Source organism: Rutilus rutilus, assembly GCF_951802725.1.
Source record: "Rutilus rutilus genome assembly, chromosome: 25".
NCBI classification, from domain to species: domain Eukaryota; kingdom Metazoa; phylum Chordata; class Actinopteri; order Cypriniformes; family Leuciscidae; genus Rutilus; species Rutilus rutilus.
Genome location: NC_140229.1, coordinates 14,988,429 through 15,006,870, shown reverse-complemented (window position 1 = coordinate 15,006,870; position 18,442 = coordinate 14,988,429). Strand labels below are relative to the sequence as shown.

The following is an 18,442-nucleotide window of genomic DNA, read 5'->3' as shown; positions in this document are numbered from 1 at the left end:
GACAAATTACAAACCCTAACCATCTTCAAAGGACACAATTACAATGAAAATCAAACCTTTACATTGTTCTCGTCAATGTGTGGGTCACTCAAAGCTGATTGGAGAGGTGGACATTGTCCTAGTGTAAAGTCACGCCATCTGAGCCATTTAATTGGTGTCCGTCTCACACACACACACAGAATCACAGTGCCCCTCTGACAGCCTCCTGCTGAAGATCTCTTTCCTTTGGCTGTGTTTTGTGAACCTGCTTCTTGCTTCTCAGTTTACACTACGAGGATTATGACAGATTTAATGTGACTGTATATTACAGTATAGTCAAGAAGATCTACAGGCTTCTCAATGGAGTGTCTTCAGCTCGGTGTCTTTTGCTGAGCGACTCTTTTAAGATTTGTATTAGAGAGTTTTCTGTAAATACGTTTCTGTTGTCAGGTAAGGGGTTTTATTGTCTCATATTATCATATGAAACAAATTCAACTTCTTGAGAATCTTCTTTTAATCTTAACAAAGTAAAATTACAGTAGCCAACAAGTTATGCTTGTAGCCTCTTTCACACTTTCATGACATTAACATTGGACTTGTGTCTTCCTTAATGTTCAGCCATAAAATACAGCTTTAGCAATATAGTAAATATGCATAAATATAGTATTAACATACACAAATATGATTTCATAAAAAAAACACTTTGCAACCAATTCAGAAGTATGATCTCATTTGCGGTTTGGAAGAGGATTTAACTTCAATTGTTTAATCCCTGATGCAACTTTGGGCACACGATGAAACCTTTTCACGACCCCCCTGAAAGGCTGCTGATCTCATTCTTCTGAGATTAATAATATATAAGGTTTACATCCAGCCTTGTTTAATCCAAATCTGTTATCTTTCTAGGAATAAATGATCACCTCAACTCGACGAGTCTCTGCAGATAAACCTGAAGTACAAATCGCTTTCAGCCTCAACGAAAACTCAGGCAAGGCATCTGATGAGAATGTGAAAATGATTGTTTTAGATGTTTACATCATGTGTTTGACAAAGACACTGTGAATGAGAGACTAAAATAGAGCTGCGTCCCCTCGCTCTGCTCGGTCCGTGCGATGCGTGACTTCTACCAAAATGGCAACAAGTAAAACCCACCTAAACCCTCTTATGTGGGATCAATTCAACTTTTGCCATCCTTTACAAAGAAACAGGTGGCCCTCTATTTTAGTTGATCTCTGGCATCTTAAAAACAAAATATCTACCTAGCCACAAAGTCAACAGTGCTGTCAAAGTGTTTTACAGCTATTCAGGCAAATGCTTTGATGGCAGCTGCTGCCTGGGCATTGCAGCGTCAGGTTTCTGTTTTAATACCTCACTGCTGCATGATTCACTCATTTGCTTTTAGAACACTGGCCTAAATTTAAAAGCATTTAATGCTTCACGCTTCGCCGCTACTTTGCCCCGCGTCCTTTTCTTTCTTTCCCAAAAGTGGAACACAAATAGAACCCAGCACATAAACACACTATATTTATCTGTCTTTCCCATAATTCCATGCAAACTTGTTTTGAAGCATGTAGACCAATCTTTTGTGTAAATGACAACAGTCACTTGTTAATGAAACCATAAAACAAAAACGAAAAAAAAAAGTGTATTTAAATAAATAAAAATGAACATAACTGGGAAAATCTAAACAGCAAATAACTAAAAAGGAAACTTAAAATAATAAATAATAATTTGATATATAAAATAATGATAATCTGGGAAAAAGTGAAGCTAAAATAAATTACAATTCATTTTAATAACAATTTAAATCAAAATAAGATCAAATAAAATACATTTTCATGACTCCAAAACTAACTTAAACTAACAATAATATATCACACACATTATACAACATGATGTATTGTACAGTATATATCACTATAGCTTTGTGATTAATTTTAGCAGCTATTTTTGTATTTATAGAAGAATGTGTGTGTATATATATTTACACTAAATAACTATATAATTAAATTGAAGACTTCAATTGAAGTTGCTGCCTTACATTTTTAAGTACAATAACTTGGATGTTTAAGTATTTTTAACTTAAATTACATTAAACTGACTTAAAAAAATTAGATGAAAATTACTTAACTTATTTTGAAGATTTAGAGCAATGTAAAAACATATGTTGTCATAACTTATTGATCTTTTTTTTTTTTTTTTAGCAAAAAAATAAATCCCCACCTGGCCACATTCTGCGGGAATAAGGCGCATATCATGTTTCAGATAATACCCTTGCAAATTTCAATGTATATATATCTTCTAATTGGCCGTTTGGCTGATGCATGACTGTAAACAGGCCTGTTTTTAGCAGGCTGCATCAGAGGATTCTCGCTTGGACATGCTGTAGCTCATTGCTGGCATGGCGGGAATCAGTACAGACAAGCTGTCTGTCAGAGTGCTCGTTACAGACAAGTCATTGCGAAGAACACGGGAGATAGTTACTTTCAATCTGTCCGTTTAGGATTTAGACTCCATGGTCGAACAGGTGGCGTTCGAATTTGGCTTTTCGCACTGATCCGGAACCAGTTTCCAGGCGAATAACAATGTGAATGTTTACGCTAAGGAAACTGGACCTAGATCAGTGTAAACAGCTAACTGGACATGCTGTGGTGTCATGTGAACTGTGGTATGATTTAGCTGATTAGATGGATATAGATGTCACCACTAAGGCCTTGGAGTAAAGATCTCAAACATTAGCATTCTCATTCCAGACATGTTCATCTGGCTTTCTTTTCCTCTCAGAGTTGAAAGATGCAGAAGATCCCCTTCCATCATTCCCTGACCTTGAGCAACGCCTGCAGGTAAAGTTATTAATAATCTATTTTGCTGTATGCTTGGAATACAATTACAGAGTCTGCTGCATAGAGAATACAGCTCAAATAAGCCTTTGATGGCTGTAGATATTATGTATCTGACTCTATATCTCACAACTAAAGGTGTACTGTGTATGATAATAATGGTTCGGGGTCATATGGTGTGACTTTTGGCGTAGAAAAAACTGCAGAAAAGGCTTAATCCACTGTATTAATATTAATGCTATAGTGTGTGTGTGTGTACCTGTTTTTCTATCCCGGTGGGGACTTCAACCTGAATGCACACAGACTCATGGGGACTCGTGTCACAGTGGGGACCTAAATAGAGGTCCCCATGGGTAAACAAGCTTATAAATCATACAGAATGAGTTTTTTTGGAAATGTAAAAATGCAGAAAGTTTTCTATGATGGGTAGGTTTAGGGGTAGGGTTAGTGTAAGGAGACAGAATATACAGTTTGTACAGTATAAAAACCATTAAGTCTATGGATTAAGTAAGTGGTGGGTTTGTGAGGCAGGGTGCAATTGAAATGTTCCTGCATGTAAGATTCATGAGGAAAGAAGCTAAATCAGAGAGGAATAGAGTCACATCCACCCAGACAACATTATAAACAACATGAAAATAATATAGGGATAGTTCACCCAAAAATGAAAATTCTGTCATCATTTACTTGCCCTCATATTGTTTCAAACCTGCATGAATTTCTTTCCACTGATGAACAAAAAAGAAGATATTTTGAAGAATGTCGGTAACCAAACAGTTGAAGGAAACCATTGACTTCTAGTATATTTTTGCCTACTATGGAAGTCAATGGGGACCACAGACTGTTTAGTTACCCATATTCTTCAAAATATGTTGTGTTCAACAGAGGCAAGAAATTCATACAGGTTTGGAACATGACAGAATTAACATTTTTGAGTGAACTATCCTTTTAAAAGCGTTCACTGATGTCTATTGGCTGAGGACATTTGTTCCTTCTTATTTTCACATATTGTTACACAACTTATTATTCGGTTAATTTCATGGATCAAACTTTCTCAAAGAGGGAATATTTTAGCAATGCTTCTGTAAGACCACAAGATGGCATCGGTTACTTTTAAAGTTCTCGCTACAGTAACCAGGAAATCAATTGAACTTATTTACATTATTAAAGGTAAGCATGTCATTTTTAATAGTAATGACAATAATAATAATTTTAATTATTAATTATTAATAAATACAAATAATCGTGCCACTAAAGGGCCATGTGACACACAGTTTTTAATATACCATTTTTGGTCTTATTTTGGACAATCTATGTATGAAAAATAAATGCTTGTTTCCATAATGTGAAAACTTTTTTTTTTTTTTTTTCGGGTGATGTCCTTCAACTTTTCAGAGTCCGATCAATTCCCGATGGACAAAATGTCCAGGGCTGGCCTGCATTTTTTTTTTTTTTCATTGTTTTAGTCAAATATATTTTGAAAATGCTGTTTCATGCTGACATGAAGGGTTGGGTTTTACATTTCCTCATAACTAGTACAAAAATGTCTCTGTCTCTAATATGAAATACTCACAGACAGGTTTTTTTTCTTTCTGTGAAAGAAAGCTTTCTTAGAAAACTTTTCTCTTAGAAAGAGAGCTTACATTATGAGGCATGAACTGCACTGAGTAGTGTGTAGATAATAAATCTGTAAGCGCTTTCATTCAAATTTGGTTTGTCATATTGTTAGGCTGTTATATGATTATGGATTATCAATGCCACGTGGTGTTTAGAATATCAGTGCCGCTCAATGTGACAAGGACTGTTTAAGGAAGATTCCCCATCTGAAACCTGAAATGGTCCTACCTGAAAAAAAAAACACTGGGTTAACATATATGCAAACACACAGATACACCCACACACACTTAAGGGGAAAAACTGGGAGAAGTTGAAGCGCTTAGTCGTGTGGATGATATTCTGTAGTACTGTGCCGTGAGTCATTGTGAAAGAAGAAGTTCCTGACACAAAAGGAATTAAAAAAAGTCAAGCGTCTCAATAATGTTCCACATATTGTTTTTGATCTGTTGATTGAAGCCTTCTTGTCAGGCTGTATGACGATTTTGTGTATATTCCAGGATGTAGCAGGCAATCCAAATATAACATCATAAAGAAAAAAAACCAAGTTCCTCAATTTATCCCCAGTCACTCTTGTAGCAAAAGTATACTGTATTTGTCAATTCACTCATTAAAAAGAGCAATTTTGGGTTGTACTGAAGTATTAGGAAAAATAAAACGCTTACAGTTTTATTTACATGTAATAATGTCATCATGTTCCTACCTTTAACAGCCGGTGCTGCCGTGTCGGTCTCTAAAGGAGTCCATAGAAGTGTACAAAGACCACTGCAAGATGGCCAATGAGTTCAACCAGGTCAAACATGAAATCGCCTGGCTGGAAGACAGAAAGTAAGCTTTAAAAATAACTTAAAACACATGCTCTATACATGCATTCATGATGTTACTGAGATTCAGAGCTGTTAACCACACTATTAATGTGCTATTTTGTTTCTACAATCAATAAATATATTCTGATACAGTATGTAGCCTATACATATAAACACACACATCTTTGTAAGTATGAACAGACAGATCATTGATCAAAGCTGCATTTGTCTGGAGTTTCCTTAAAAGTCATGCTCTGTGCCTGTGTAATCATGACAAGAGTTGACATCTGTATTGTGGTATACAGGGCTTTTTGTTTTTTTAACATTCACATAGGAAAACCACACTTTGATGAAAATGAAAGTGCACTGTAAAACACAACATTTGAATATACTCCACATTTTAAGATTGCAAACAACACTTTTTTTTCTTTTCTTTTTTTCAAACTAACTAGTATAGTAGTATCATTTTGTAAACATAACTACGAATATCTAATCAGCCGATCATATGGCAGCAAGTTGGGGCGATTTTAGGATTTCAGAATTGGGGGGATCAGCCCCCAATGAGGGCATATATATATATATATATATATATATATTGTGTGTGTGTTCATGCTTTTCTATCCCAGTGGGGACCTAAATAGAGGTCCCCATGGGTAAACAAGCTTATAAATCATACAGAATGAGTTTTTTTGGAAATGTAAAAATGCAGAAAGTTTTCTGTGATGGGTAGGTTTAGGGGTAGGGTTAGTGTAAGGAGATAGAATATACAGTTTGTACAGTATAAAAACCATTAAGTCTATGGAGAGTCCCCACAAAGATAGTAAACCAGACTGTGTGTGTGTGTGTATGTGAATATAGGGTAGGAATAAACAAAACAGTAGGTTAGGTCATATATACATATCAAGTCAATCCTTGAATATTGCTTTAATTTCAAATCATTTACCAACTAATATTCATTAAGAAATTGTTTTTTTTTTTGCTTTCTATTTATTAAAAAAATATAACAGCACATGAATCAATTTTCCACTTTTATAATTCAAAGTGACATCAAAAACCACAAATGGCTTTACTCTAAGGCTAATAAACGTGTCACAATCACCTGCTGGGGCAATATTTAGTTGAAAATGAAATAACTCACATGATGTTTCTCTGTCTTTGTCATCTACTCTTATAAGCAGTTTAAATGCAGAGATGCAAACTCATCAGGGGTGAAAAAGGTAAAAAAATAAAATAAATTAAACATGTAATATTTTAAACACTTTATCTGTTTGTTTTTTTTTTACTCTACAGTTGTGCAGTAGAATTCACTTAAAATAAGATCTACATTTCTCATTTTCATTCATGGAGATAACAAGGCAGACTAAAAGAGGAACCGAAGCCTGCCACCTTTTTCATTGGGGTTTTAAAGGGGACTGAGGCGATCACAAATTCGTACAGATTACAGAGTTAATCGCTAATTTTTCAGGGGGGGCTGGGTGGACATTTAGGGGGGCAGAAGCCCTCAAAATAGGCCTAGTGATGGCTCTGGCAGCAACTCATCGCATTTAGGCATGTAGACAGTCAAAAAGACGATCTGCTGAAGTTAAAACTGAGCATCAGAATAGGGAAGAAAGGTGATTTAATTGACTTTGAACGTGGCGTGGCCTTTGGTGCCAGACGAGCTGGTCTGAGTATTTCAGAAACTGCTGATCTATTGGGATTTCCACGCTCAACCATCTCTAGGGTTTACAGAGAATGGTTCGAAAAAGAGAAAATATCCCGTGAGTGGCAGTTCTGCCTTGTTGATGCCAGAGGAGAATGGCCAAACTTGTTCAAACTGACAGAAAGGCAACAGTAACTCAAATAACCACTGGTTACAACCGAGGTCTGACTGCAGAATCTACAAACCATCTCAAACTGGTTTCTTGAGCATGACAGTTAGTTCACTATACTCGAATGACCTCCACAGTCACCAGATCTCAGTCCAATTGAGCACCTTTAGGATAAGGTGGAACAGGAGATTCACATTACAAATACGTTATGCTTTCATGTCAATATGGACCAAAATCTCTGAGGAATGTTTCCAGAACCTTGTTGAATCTATGCCATGAAAAATTAAGAGAGTTCTGAAGGCAAAAGGGAGTCCAACCCAGTATTTTCCAGGATCCAAGGATTGTTTATGGAGGGAAACACAAAACATTTCATGACATCTAAATGCCACTGAAAATGTCCAGAGTTTGTTCTCTTTCTCATTTGCTTTTTTTTTTTCTTAAAGAGGAAAACACATGAACTTTTCCAGATACGCTGAGTTCTGATAAAGTGCCAAACTCAGCTGTTCAGGAATATACTGTAAATCAATTACATTTTCTGCAGATTTATTACTCATAACCATTTGCTGATGTTCCCTAATGGTATATATATATATATACAGTTTGTGTCTGATTCATCCTTGTGTGGTTATAGACACCCTTTTTTCACATTTTAAACATACATATTAAACGTGCCTGTCACCACACTACAACCCTGCTCGAACGATTAACTTGGTCCAAAGGGCAAAGCAGAACGGATCACCCGCTGACTCAGTGTCACTGTGAGCTACAGAGACAAGTCATCTAGACTTCTGCAGTTCTGTCTATAATAAAAAATGTTTTGTTTGTTCCACGATTGAGATTGTTTCAACCCAGCTACCAAAAGCTATGGTGCCAACAGGTTCACTTCCTATAAAATAGTTTCGGGCACGGAACAGCCACCTGTAGTCATGTGTGTGACACCCAAGCCACATAATGTGTTATTTTGGCACACACCTTTCATATATCATTAGAGTCATTAAAAAAAGTTATGTAATGAATGATCATGACATTTATTATATATGTGTGCCATTCTCAGGAAAGAGCTCATGGCTGAGCTGCTAGAGGACGAACAGGCTTCGATGGAGTTTGCGCAACTGGAGGAGGAATACAGGATACTTACGGAAGAGAACCGGAACCTGATAACAGCCCACAGCGAGCGAGCGCAGCAGCTCGAGACGCTCCGAGTGGTCAGTCAAAAGAGACAGGGCTCCTCGTGACCTTTGACACCAGTGCGAAAGATTTTTCTCTTCTGGGTCTTTACTACAGCTTATAAACATCTCAGCGTTCCTTCAGTGGTTATGTACTGAAGCGGAAAACTGATTTTGAATCAGTGTGCTTAGACTGAGACACTTAATCAATGTATATATCATATTTTAAGCTAATATGGGTCCTTTTCAGAGCAGATGGTCTTGTGGCCCAAAGATGAGGTGAGGGATCACCTCACTCATATATTTCTGAATTTGTATTCTGAATATATACTTCTTTGTGTGATTTAAGGGCGTGTTTGTGGATGCACTCGCCTATATTGTACAGTTGAAATTTTATCAGTGTTTTACCATGTAAACTGCTCTGCTGAAAAAGAGTAAATGTTACTCTGAGTAAAAGTTTTTACTGTTTACTGTCTGTCAGTTTCATAAAAAAGGAATTGAGGATCTACATTTCTGTTTAGCTATTTGAGTTGAATCAAGGTGATACGTATGACTACACACTGTGTAGTCACTCAGCAATAGGGAACTTGAGTTTCGAAATGTGATCTGATCATTTTAGGATTGTGAAACCTTTCAAAAATATCAATGGCTTACACCTCCTACGTCCTACCCCATACAGCTAAAATACCAGCCGTGTTTGTCCACAAACCAGTTTAGCAACATGAAATGTTTGCTTCCTCAAGATTCAGTGGTATTTTAGTTATGTCTACTCTAGACTTTTGTAATGCCGGTTTCATTTTCTTTGTCTGACTGATGATAGACCATTTATGTAAAAAAAAATTTTTTCACATTGGTGAAAAGAAAGCAGAATATCAGATTTCAGATAGGTCCGAATGCTCAATTTACCAGATATAGAATAATTAGCATATTGCATTTTGCTATTTAAGTTGCCGTTTTCTCTTTTTGACAAAGATTATTTATTTGTAAAGTTTCCCAACTCGGGACTGAGAAGGTTAAATTGTGTATGTGTGTGTGTGGCGTGGGTGGTGAAAACCAAGAAGGTCTGGTGGCGATTTTTTTTTTTTTTTTTAAGGAAGTCTTGATTGATTGACAGGACAGAGGGCCAATGAAAGAGGGCTGTGTTTGAGAAGGCGGGACAAAAACAATTTTGGGCTGAAGTCACACGACACCAGAGTGAAACACAAGCGCCGCCTTGTTTTCATAGTTACAAGTGATCGCTTTAAGCAACCCGAGTTAGTATGTAGTGTCAAATTCTTCTTTTACTCTCACTCTCCGGTGATATGACAGGTGAGTAGCTATATACGAAAGCTAGTGGTTTTGTTAGTTTATGTATGTCGAAACTGAGAGACAGAAAGTCATGGAAAATGGAGATCGCTCAACTTTATAATTAAAAGTTTAAAATATCTAATTTAAATCATGTTAATACTTATGAAAGAAGTTCAGCTATTCTACTGTTTCACGACATATCGGTGGAAGTTTTTTAATGATCGCGATCGTGGAAGCGATAATATTCTTCTATACAGATGTCTTTTTTTCGTCGGACGTAGGCTGTCTCAAAACATAGTGAACTTCCTACCTAGACAGCATATTTGGGCATCATATCCGCGCTTCGATGGTTCCATTCAAATATGTAAAGCACCTGAGATACCTTATAGCTGCAACTGTCTATGTAGGCTGCTCACTAGGTTTTGTAGCACAATCGTAATGTTCGGTATTTATTACATAAAATGCGCGTCTCGACACTCGACACATTATTTTAACAACATAAAATACTCTAGCTGAACTGTATGAGGCAACTGGTCCCTAAGTTCTTTAAAGTCGAGGAGTTTAGAGGAAAGGGACAGACGGGGAAAATGCTTGCTCATCCTTTATCAGCAAAACCGAATGAGTCAGCAGAGCGCGCACACTCTTGCGCCACACGCGCGCGCGCATGCATGCATACACACTCATGACTCGACTAGGTCAAAATATTATCAGTAACGTTAGTATTATCAGTTGAGATAAGGAGTTCCCGTGGGTAAGGACACGTACGTATAGAGTGTTTCAAAAAGCATTTCTTCTCTAGTCACTTTTGTTGTCGACCGAGTGTGAGGGTTTTTTTTTTTTTTTTAAGAAGTATTACGCGAGCATGAGCGCTGTTGTTCTGAAAATAAGGTCGGCTGTGATACCAATTTTCACCTTCACGAAACGAAGCGCCGCAAGCTAGACACAAACTGTAACAGAGTCGTTAGTGCTACTCTGAGTTCCAGAAGTAAACCCCATTAATTTTCTTTTTAGCTTTGACCTATTGTGAGCTATGAGGTTGTTAACCAATGGAAATGGCATATATGCTTATGTTGAAGCCAACAGTCCATATTATTTCAACTTATTTTTTAAATAATAGTGTTCAACAGTGAAATCCTGGTTGAAAAACTACATTACCATGATCCTGCAAAAAATCTCCACCAATCAGGTAATCGGAAAAAGCAAATACTCTAGCGCAAATACTCTACTCTTCCTATGCTCTCAAACTACTTAGCCTAAATATTTGTGTATAGATGCATATTTTGCAATAAACGAAAAATGTACTGATTCTGAATACACAGTTTAGATCAATAGTTTTATATTTATCCATTTATTTTTAAATTCGATTGTCATGGGATTGTAGTTATTTTACCTATAGGCCTACTCATTAAAGCACATAGCCTTGTACCTTTGTCTTTCTGTACGATTTTCAAATCGTTTTTTTTTTGTTTTTGTTTTTTTAAATAAAGGTTTGTTTGCTGGTTGTTTTTGGATCATGGCTTATAACCCTTTAATGAAAATACTTCTGGAACCAAATTCTCAACAAAAAAAAAGTGGATGGGCAACTGTTGCACACTATAAGGTGTTTGAAAATCAAAGGGGATTATACAATTGTTTTCTCTATAGTGATATATATGCAATATATCTTCTCTCTCTATATATGCAACATGTACAATGATTTAGAAAAATCTTTATCCAAAAATAGGAAATTGAAATTCATTGGTCAAACTGTGTGACGCCTGATTTATATGCCAAATGAATGAGTTATCTTAGTCTATTTGTCATGTTGCGAATCATTTTAGTATACACTTGACAGTTTCCTTGAATTGAGCACATGAAAATCTATTGTTTATGTTTTTACCATACAGATTAACTCAACATGTCGATGGAAAGCTCAAAGTTGTTTAAGTTCACCTTCCAGTCATCTGTGCACAGTTCCTACGTTCTGCAATGTCTGAATGAGCAGAGGAAGAAAGATCTTCTGTGTGATGTGACTATTGTGGCGGAGACCCAGAGTTTCCGGGCCCACCGGGCAGTTCTGGCATCCTGCAGTGATTACTTCAGCGCTCGTGTGTCCAGTCATACACCTGGAGGGATTGTCATCAACCTTCCTGATGAGGTAACAACATAATCAAAGGTCTGAATTGTTCAAGGAGGAAGTTCATGAGATCTTTGGCTCAGCATTGTGGCAGAAATATTTAATTCTTCAGTGTTAATATGAGATGTGATGCAAAGAAAAGGCAGATTTTCATGCATTTGATTTCAAATCTATTGGTTTTTTTTCCATCTTAAGGTTACCTCAGAGGGGTTTGAACCCTTGCTGGATTTTGCCTACACCTCAAAACTCATCTTTACCAAAGAGAACGTGCTGGACATCCGTAACTGTGCTTCAGTTCTTGGTTTCAAGAACTTGGACAAAGCCTGCTTTGACTTCCTTCTCCCCAAGTTCTTTGACAGCAGCAGAAGCACATCAAAAGTCCCAAAGAAGTGCTGTAAAACCAAATGCTGCAAATCACGAGGAGCTGAATTGAGCTCGATTAACAAGGACGATGCTATTGATGAAGATCAATCATTGCTTCAACCCTCACAGCCTCAGCTTAAAGCCAAAGAGCCATCTTGCCCTCCGTCGGTGGCCATTGAGGATGTCACAAAAAGCTGTTACAGTGGGAAAGACACAGATTACTCCTTCCTGTGCCCGAAATACCGCAAGTTTCAAATAGCTTGCGGGAAGGAGCGATCCTGTCTGGATGTCTGCGACTCGACACCCATGTCCCTTGACAAGACAGATGACGACTGTCCTTTAAACTACCTTCCTTGCTCGAGCAATGGAGACTGCAAGGAGACATTTTCATGCAATAAAACAGATGAAGATGAAGATTCTCTTCTTCCTGAATTTTGTCCTCTGAATCCTGGTCCTTGCACAGGCCAGCCATCCTTTCCAACCTGCAACGAGTCGGCACATTCCATTTGTGACTCAGGAGACTTGTCTAAACGGGGAATGTCCCCTCGCTCAGGAATAGATGATGCTGAGAGAACATACATGGAGCTCAGAGATGACCAAAGCAATGAACAGAGGAGCACAGAGGAAATCGAGGTGGCCAAGCAACTTACATCCTGGCCGGATTCTTTTCAGGCGTCTCCCTCTGGCCTGGGCTTGGTGGAGAAACCCTCAAATTGTCTGAAAAGCTGGTACCTGGATTCCAGAGCATTAGAGTGTCCATTTATGCAGAGCTGCGGCGCGGTGGGTGCTCAACTACACGATGGAGAGGGGGGATCCACGTCCCAGGGCAGTCCGTACTTACCTTCCAACCAATCAGGGGAGGACTCTGATAGTTTTGACACCGAGGGGGACAGTGAGTCTTACAGCAGTGAACGAGTGTGTGAGGTGAGGACTGGTTGTATTTATCAGATGTGCTTCATTGATCTGAACAAACCCTTATCTCAAAGTGTGCAGTTTGTTGAGGTATTACAAACTAATGTGTATTACATAAGTGATCAAACTTCCAATAGTTTGACAACTTTCTTATAGTCCTGAATAAAATGGGCAAAAAAACTAAAATAAATAAAACGTCAGACTTTATAGATGGAACATGAATAGAAAATGATATATTGCTTTATCAAAACCGATATGATGAAGATTATGAATATTTTATGCAAATACATACATATATTTAAATAATAATAATAATAATTATTGATTATTTGTTGTTGTTATTAACATCATTTTAATAATAATGATTAATATTGATATAATTAATTAATTAATACAATTAAATGAATTGCATTAATATAAATATAGTATTACAATAATAATAATTATTATTATTATTATTAATATCATTATATTTATCCAAAGTTGGTTTAAAATCAAAATGGTTGCAATTTTTTTTTGCATTTCTTACTTAAGTATGAGTTGCTGTTATTTTTATTATTATTATTTTAGTTGAATAATTAGCCAGCCATACATATCATTAGTTACTTCACTTGTTAATAGCATTGTTGGGTGATTTTCTTTGGAGACCCTCCATTTGTCAGCATACCTGCTATTAAGTCAAAATTAGAAAAAATATTGGTCAAGCGAATAATAATAATAAAAAAATACAGTTGGTGGTGGAGCAGTAAGCTTGTTTCCACCACAGAATAAAAGGTTTACATCTAGCAATTCTGACTTTTTTCTCGCAATTGCGAGTTTATATATCGCAATTCTGACTTTTTTTTCTCACAACTCTCCATTGAGAGTTATAAAGTCGCAATTGCGTGACAAAAAGTCAGAATTGTGAGTTTATATCTCGCAATTCTGACTTTATAACTTGCAATTTCGAGTTTATATCACACAATTCTGAGAAAAAAGTTGGAATTGCGAGATGCAAACTCGTATATGCGAGAAAAAAAGTCTGAATTGTGAGATAAAAAGTTGCAGTTACCCTTTTTTTATTCTGTCTGAAACAAGCATCCATAGTAAGCAAAAGCCTGGCACCTGTGGTACGAGTTTTTCTATTTGTTAATGCATGTTGGACTTTGCCCTGTTCAGTGCCTTTTGAGCAGGCTGGAATGTACCTACTTTGCACACCTGATAATGACTAGTCAGACTTACAGTAAAGTCAAAAGTCCACAAACGTCCTGAATGAAATCATTAACCCATTAATCTTTTACTCTTTAAATATCAAGCAAAGTTAACATTACAGTGTTTAAAATATAAACAGACCTGGTGCCATGACTAGGCAGGAGGAATATGACATATATGTTTAGTTGATGATAGACATGTTGACCCATTTCCGTTCTTTCACTCCAGATGGCGCTGCCGCTCTCCGTGGAACAGATCGTGTCTCTGAGCAGGAACGACTTCCAGCAGATGCTGAAGCAGCAGTGCTTCACACGGGAGCAGCTCGATGTTGTGCATGACATCCGCAGACGGAGCAAAAACCGGATTGCAGCCCGTCGCTGCCGCAAGCGGAAACTTGACTGCATACACAACCTGGAGTGTGAAATCGAGAAACTGGTGAGTATCCGAAGTAATCCCTAAAGGCTCAAAGGTCATAATTGTACACAAGCACCTCAAATACCTCATTCAGGATGGAAGTTTTGATCTACAGCTGCTATTTCAGTGAATTTCACAAAAATGTGATCACATTTCACCCTAAAATCAAAGAAGAAAAATTAGAGATTTTATTGTTATTAAAGAAAATACAAAACTATTTTAAGGATTTAAATTTAATAAGAAATTTAATAAGATAAAATATTTTTTTTTAAATTGTGGGTTTCCTTAGTTAAAAATACAAAATATAATAAAACAATACAATGATAATGTATTAATATTTTAAATAGTATTTTATTTATTATTTATGGTAATGATCATTTAGGGGGGAAAGGTGCTGAAATATTATTTATAAATATATATATATATATATACACATACATATTTTTTTTGTATTATTAATTAATTAATTAATTAATTAATTAATTATTATTTTAAGAAAAATCTGATTTGTTATTATTTGATTTTTGGATGAAATATGACCTGGACAGGTGTTTGTGAGATTATACAGATCCACCTACAAATATTTATGTCTAATTTTAAGATTTATGTATTTGAATTGCATATAAAACCATTAGGATTACAGGTTTAACATGAACAGACTAATGAACTTAATGTGATGCGTATTTGTCAGTCATACACAAATGAAACAGGTAAAATATTTGTATTAGTACTAATAAACTGAATGTTTTAAACTGAACTGAATAATAATATAATAATAAACTGAACTGAATGAATAACCAGGTATATAAATGTATCACGTTTTACCTACCTGAATATTGCGTGTGCCACAGCTTTATTTTAACTGAATAAATGTAATTGTTTTCACGTTTCATGTTTTTATGCTGATTCTAAGACATGTTTTTTGAATATATGACTATTTAATTAAGATCAAATAGATGCAAATATGTATGAGGTAACCTGTTTCATTTATGTATGACTGACAAATATGCATCACGATATTAAAATGTTTTTGTTCATGTTAAAATTGTGCAATCCAGTGAAATTGTATATGCAATTCAAATGCATAAATCTTAAAAAAATTTAATGGATATATCTTTTTTTTGTGTGTGTGTTCTATGTAGAGGAGCGAGCGCGAGAAGCTGACAGTAGAACGGATAAAGCTGAATCAGATGAAGTTGAAGACCTGGCAGAGTTACTCGGGCCTGTACGAGAGGGTCTGTGCTGAAGCCGCCCTCAAACCTGAGCAGCTACAGGTGCTGGCCAAATATTCCTCTCCGGACTGCCCTCTGTCTGCTTTCCTGTGCTCCTCCCCAGACTCACACCCGGCCCAGGCTTCAGACCTTTCCACGCACACCTGTTGCTCTGGAGCCAAACCACCAGTTCATTCCTCAATGGAAAACACCGTAGCACAATCAAGCTCGCAGAACCTGTTACTACCTCTGGGGGTCGTAGAAGCTCAGTCACATACCTGTCCACCTGACGCCTCGGCATTTGAGAAAAGTGAGTGTCGTTCAATGGTGAAACTCAGCACAGATCTTCTCAGCACCAAGCATGAAACAAACAAATAGCAAAATTAGATGTGTTGGTTGAAGGAAGGACCACAGAAAATCACAGAAGGATTTTTTACATCTTAAACTGGCTCACTGAAGATGCATTTAACAAACGTGACATCACTACTGTCCTCGTCTGATTGTAGGTTGTACGTCTTGTGTGTGTGTATATATATATATCTTTTTTTTTTTCTCAAACCCTTTAAGCATTAGCATTTAGTTTGTATTGGTCAGTGTTCAATGAAGTATTCCTTTACCTAACACATGTCCCTGAACATCCTCACATCCTCATAGAATCAATCAGCCAGGATCATTTTTGGACTCACAACACAACAAACCTCATCTCGCAGCTCAATAAACCTTTTCTTCTTCTCAGGGGACATAACGCTATTGGACTATTATTGTGCTGTAGTCTGTTTTTGCTGAAACTGTGCCACTCATTTAAGTCTGGAAACTTTATACAAGAGACTAGTGAATCTGGGATCAAACTCTCAGGTGTTCAGAACTGCACTTACTGTAGTTTCACTAATGCTGATTTTATGTAATTGAACTTTTTTCCAAAATCTAACGGTCATTTGTAAGCAAAAAAAAAAAAAATTATTATCTGATAATTTTTCTTTTTAAACTTAATGTGATTCTATTTTGATTATTGTGCTCTAACATCTCGCTTGGGACCAAATTATTCTCTCTTAAGAAACTGAAAGCTTAATAAATTATGAAAATGTGTATATTTGGAACAGACTTGGTTTCCTGATTTTTTTTTTTTTATGCTTCACAGTCACAGTATCTAAAGGATGAGCTACTGTACATCAGGGTTTCCCAAACTGAGGTTCGGGAGTTAATAAAAACCAAAAATGTAATAATTTAAACCAGTGCTTTTATTGTTAACTAAAACTATTATAAAACTATTACAAATATATTTTTTTTAAAGAGCATATGTATATATATATATATATATATATATATATATATTAGATGAAAAATGTAAACTACATAAATTAAAATTAGAAATGTTGAAACTACTGAAATAAAATAAGTTGAAGTACTAAAATGACAAAAAAAACATGTAAGCTAAATATAAATATATATATAAAAAAACTAATTAAAATGACAAAAGAACAGCACAAAACGTCAACTAAAATTAAAACTAATTCAAAATAAGTACTATAATTGCATATAAATACTAAGTTAACACTCATTAAATCATATTTTATTGTTTACCTGCATGTCATATATGACCATTAACAAATTTGCAGTTAAATTATCAAAATATTAACTTTACAAATGTACAGATACTTCAGGTCAATTTGTTTAGGTTAAATGGGTTTGGCTGAGACAAAAGTTTGGGAATCCTCATAATATTGAGTTTACACGACGGTTTTCATTATTTGCAGTTATACATTTGTACCAACAGATGGCAGAAGCCAACCAGACAAAGTTTCATATTTGCATCCCTTCATGCTTGATAAACTATCATAATTACAGCGCTGTAGTTGCGTATGTAATATGTAAACACGCTCCAGTCTAAACAAGGACAGCTTGAAGATAAATTCGTGAAATTATTTCTTATAACAATGTGTGTTCTCGCAGAACTAAGAATGGGCGCGGGAAAATGACAGGCTGTGAGGCATTTTTCATAATTTCAATCACTTTGATGGATATTCTTACCGACTGTCAGCCACAGAACAGTATGTTCGTGTTTGTGTTTGTGTGTCTGTTCCCTTGGGTTAATCTGCCATGATCATCACTTTCTGCACCCAGACAGCCATCGGATATAATTGATCTTCAAATGACAAAGGAAAGGACCATCAGAAAACGGATTCTTTTTTCGGTATTTCACTATTCAAACACAGTATTCATTGTGCAATAGCATATTATTGGCCACATTATAGTCAGAAAAGCAACATAATGGTTAAAACATCCTAATAATCAAAGAATAAAAACTGAATGAAATAGGTGAGCTGATGTGTGATTCAGTAAATGTATTCATTCAACATACAAACACAAATCCCTCTTGAGACCACAAGACACGTGGATTTAAATCTTCTCTTTCTTAAAGGGACAGTTCATCCTCCAAAATAAGAATAAAATTAATAAAAAGAACCATTGCCCATTTGACTTTGTTTACGCTGTGGAACACAAAAGAAGATGTTTAGCAGAACGTCCAGGCTGTTATTTTCGATGAAAGTGGACAGGGAATTACAGTCATTGTATGGGGAAATCTTCTTGTGTCATCTTCAGAAGAAAAAGTTATACAGGGTTTGACAGATATAGGGGCGAGCAAATTGTGATGGGCAACATGTCCCGCTGTTGTCTGTTTCAAAAAGACAACTGATGCTTTGCGCCAGGATTGTGGTCATGAAAGCTTACTGTTC

The 18,442-nt window shown here is 36.2% G+C and overlaps 2 protein-coding genes across 3 annotated transcripts; both read left to right on the top strand.

The window, feature by feature from the left end:
• The first annotated feature begins 142 nt into the window (after nucleotides 1–142).
• map3k7cl (map3k7 C-terminal like) lies at nucleotides 143–8,682 on the top strand. Of its 2 annotated transcripts, XM_084400379.1 has the most exons (5): nucleotides 143–429; nucleotides 886–967; nucleotides 2,764–2,822; nucleotides 5,143–5,258; nucleotides 8,102–8,682. In XM_084400379.1, the coding sequence occupies exons 2-5, from the start codon at nucleotides 892–894 to the stop codon at nucleotides 8,280–8,282; spliced, it is 432 nt and encodes a 143-aa protein (XP_084256505.1). In that variant the 5' UTR covers nucleotides 143–429; nucleotides 886–891; the 3' UTR covers nucleotides 8,283–8,682. The 2 variants fall into 2 exon arrangements, with proteins under 2 accessions (XP_084256505.1, XP_084256506.1); XM_084400380.1 differs by lacking the exon at nucleotides 143–429 and having other exon boundaries at nucleotides 780–967.
• Nucleotides 8,683–9,394: 712 nt separating this feature from the next.
• On the top strand, nucleotides 9,395–16,808 carry bach1b (BTB and CNC homology 1, basic leucine zipper transcription factor 1 b). The gene is made up of 5 exons (XM_084400276.1): nucleotides 9,395–9,521; nucleotides 11,387–11,637; nucleotides 11,812–12,903; nucleotides 14,311–14,517; nucleotides 15,639–16,808. The coding sequence occupies exons 2-5, from the start codon at nucleotides 11,398–11,400 to the stop codon at nucleotides 16,083–16,085; spliced, it is 1,986 nt and encodes a 661-aa protein (XP_084256402.1). The 5' UTR covers nucleotides 9,395–9,521; nucleotides 11,387–11,397; the 3' UTR covers nucleotides 16,086–16,808.
• Nucleotides 16,809–18,442: the final 1,634 nt, after the last annotated feature.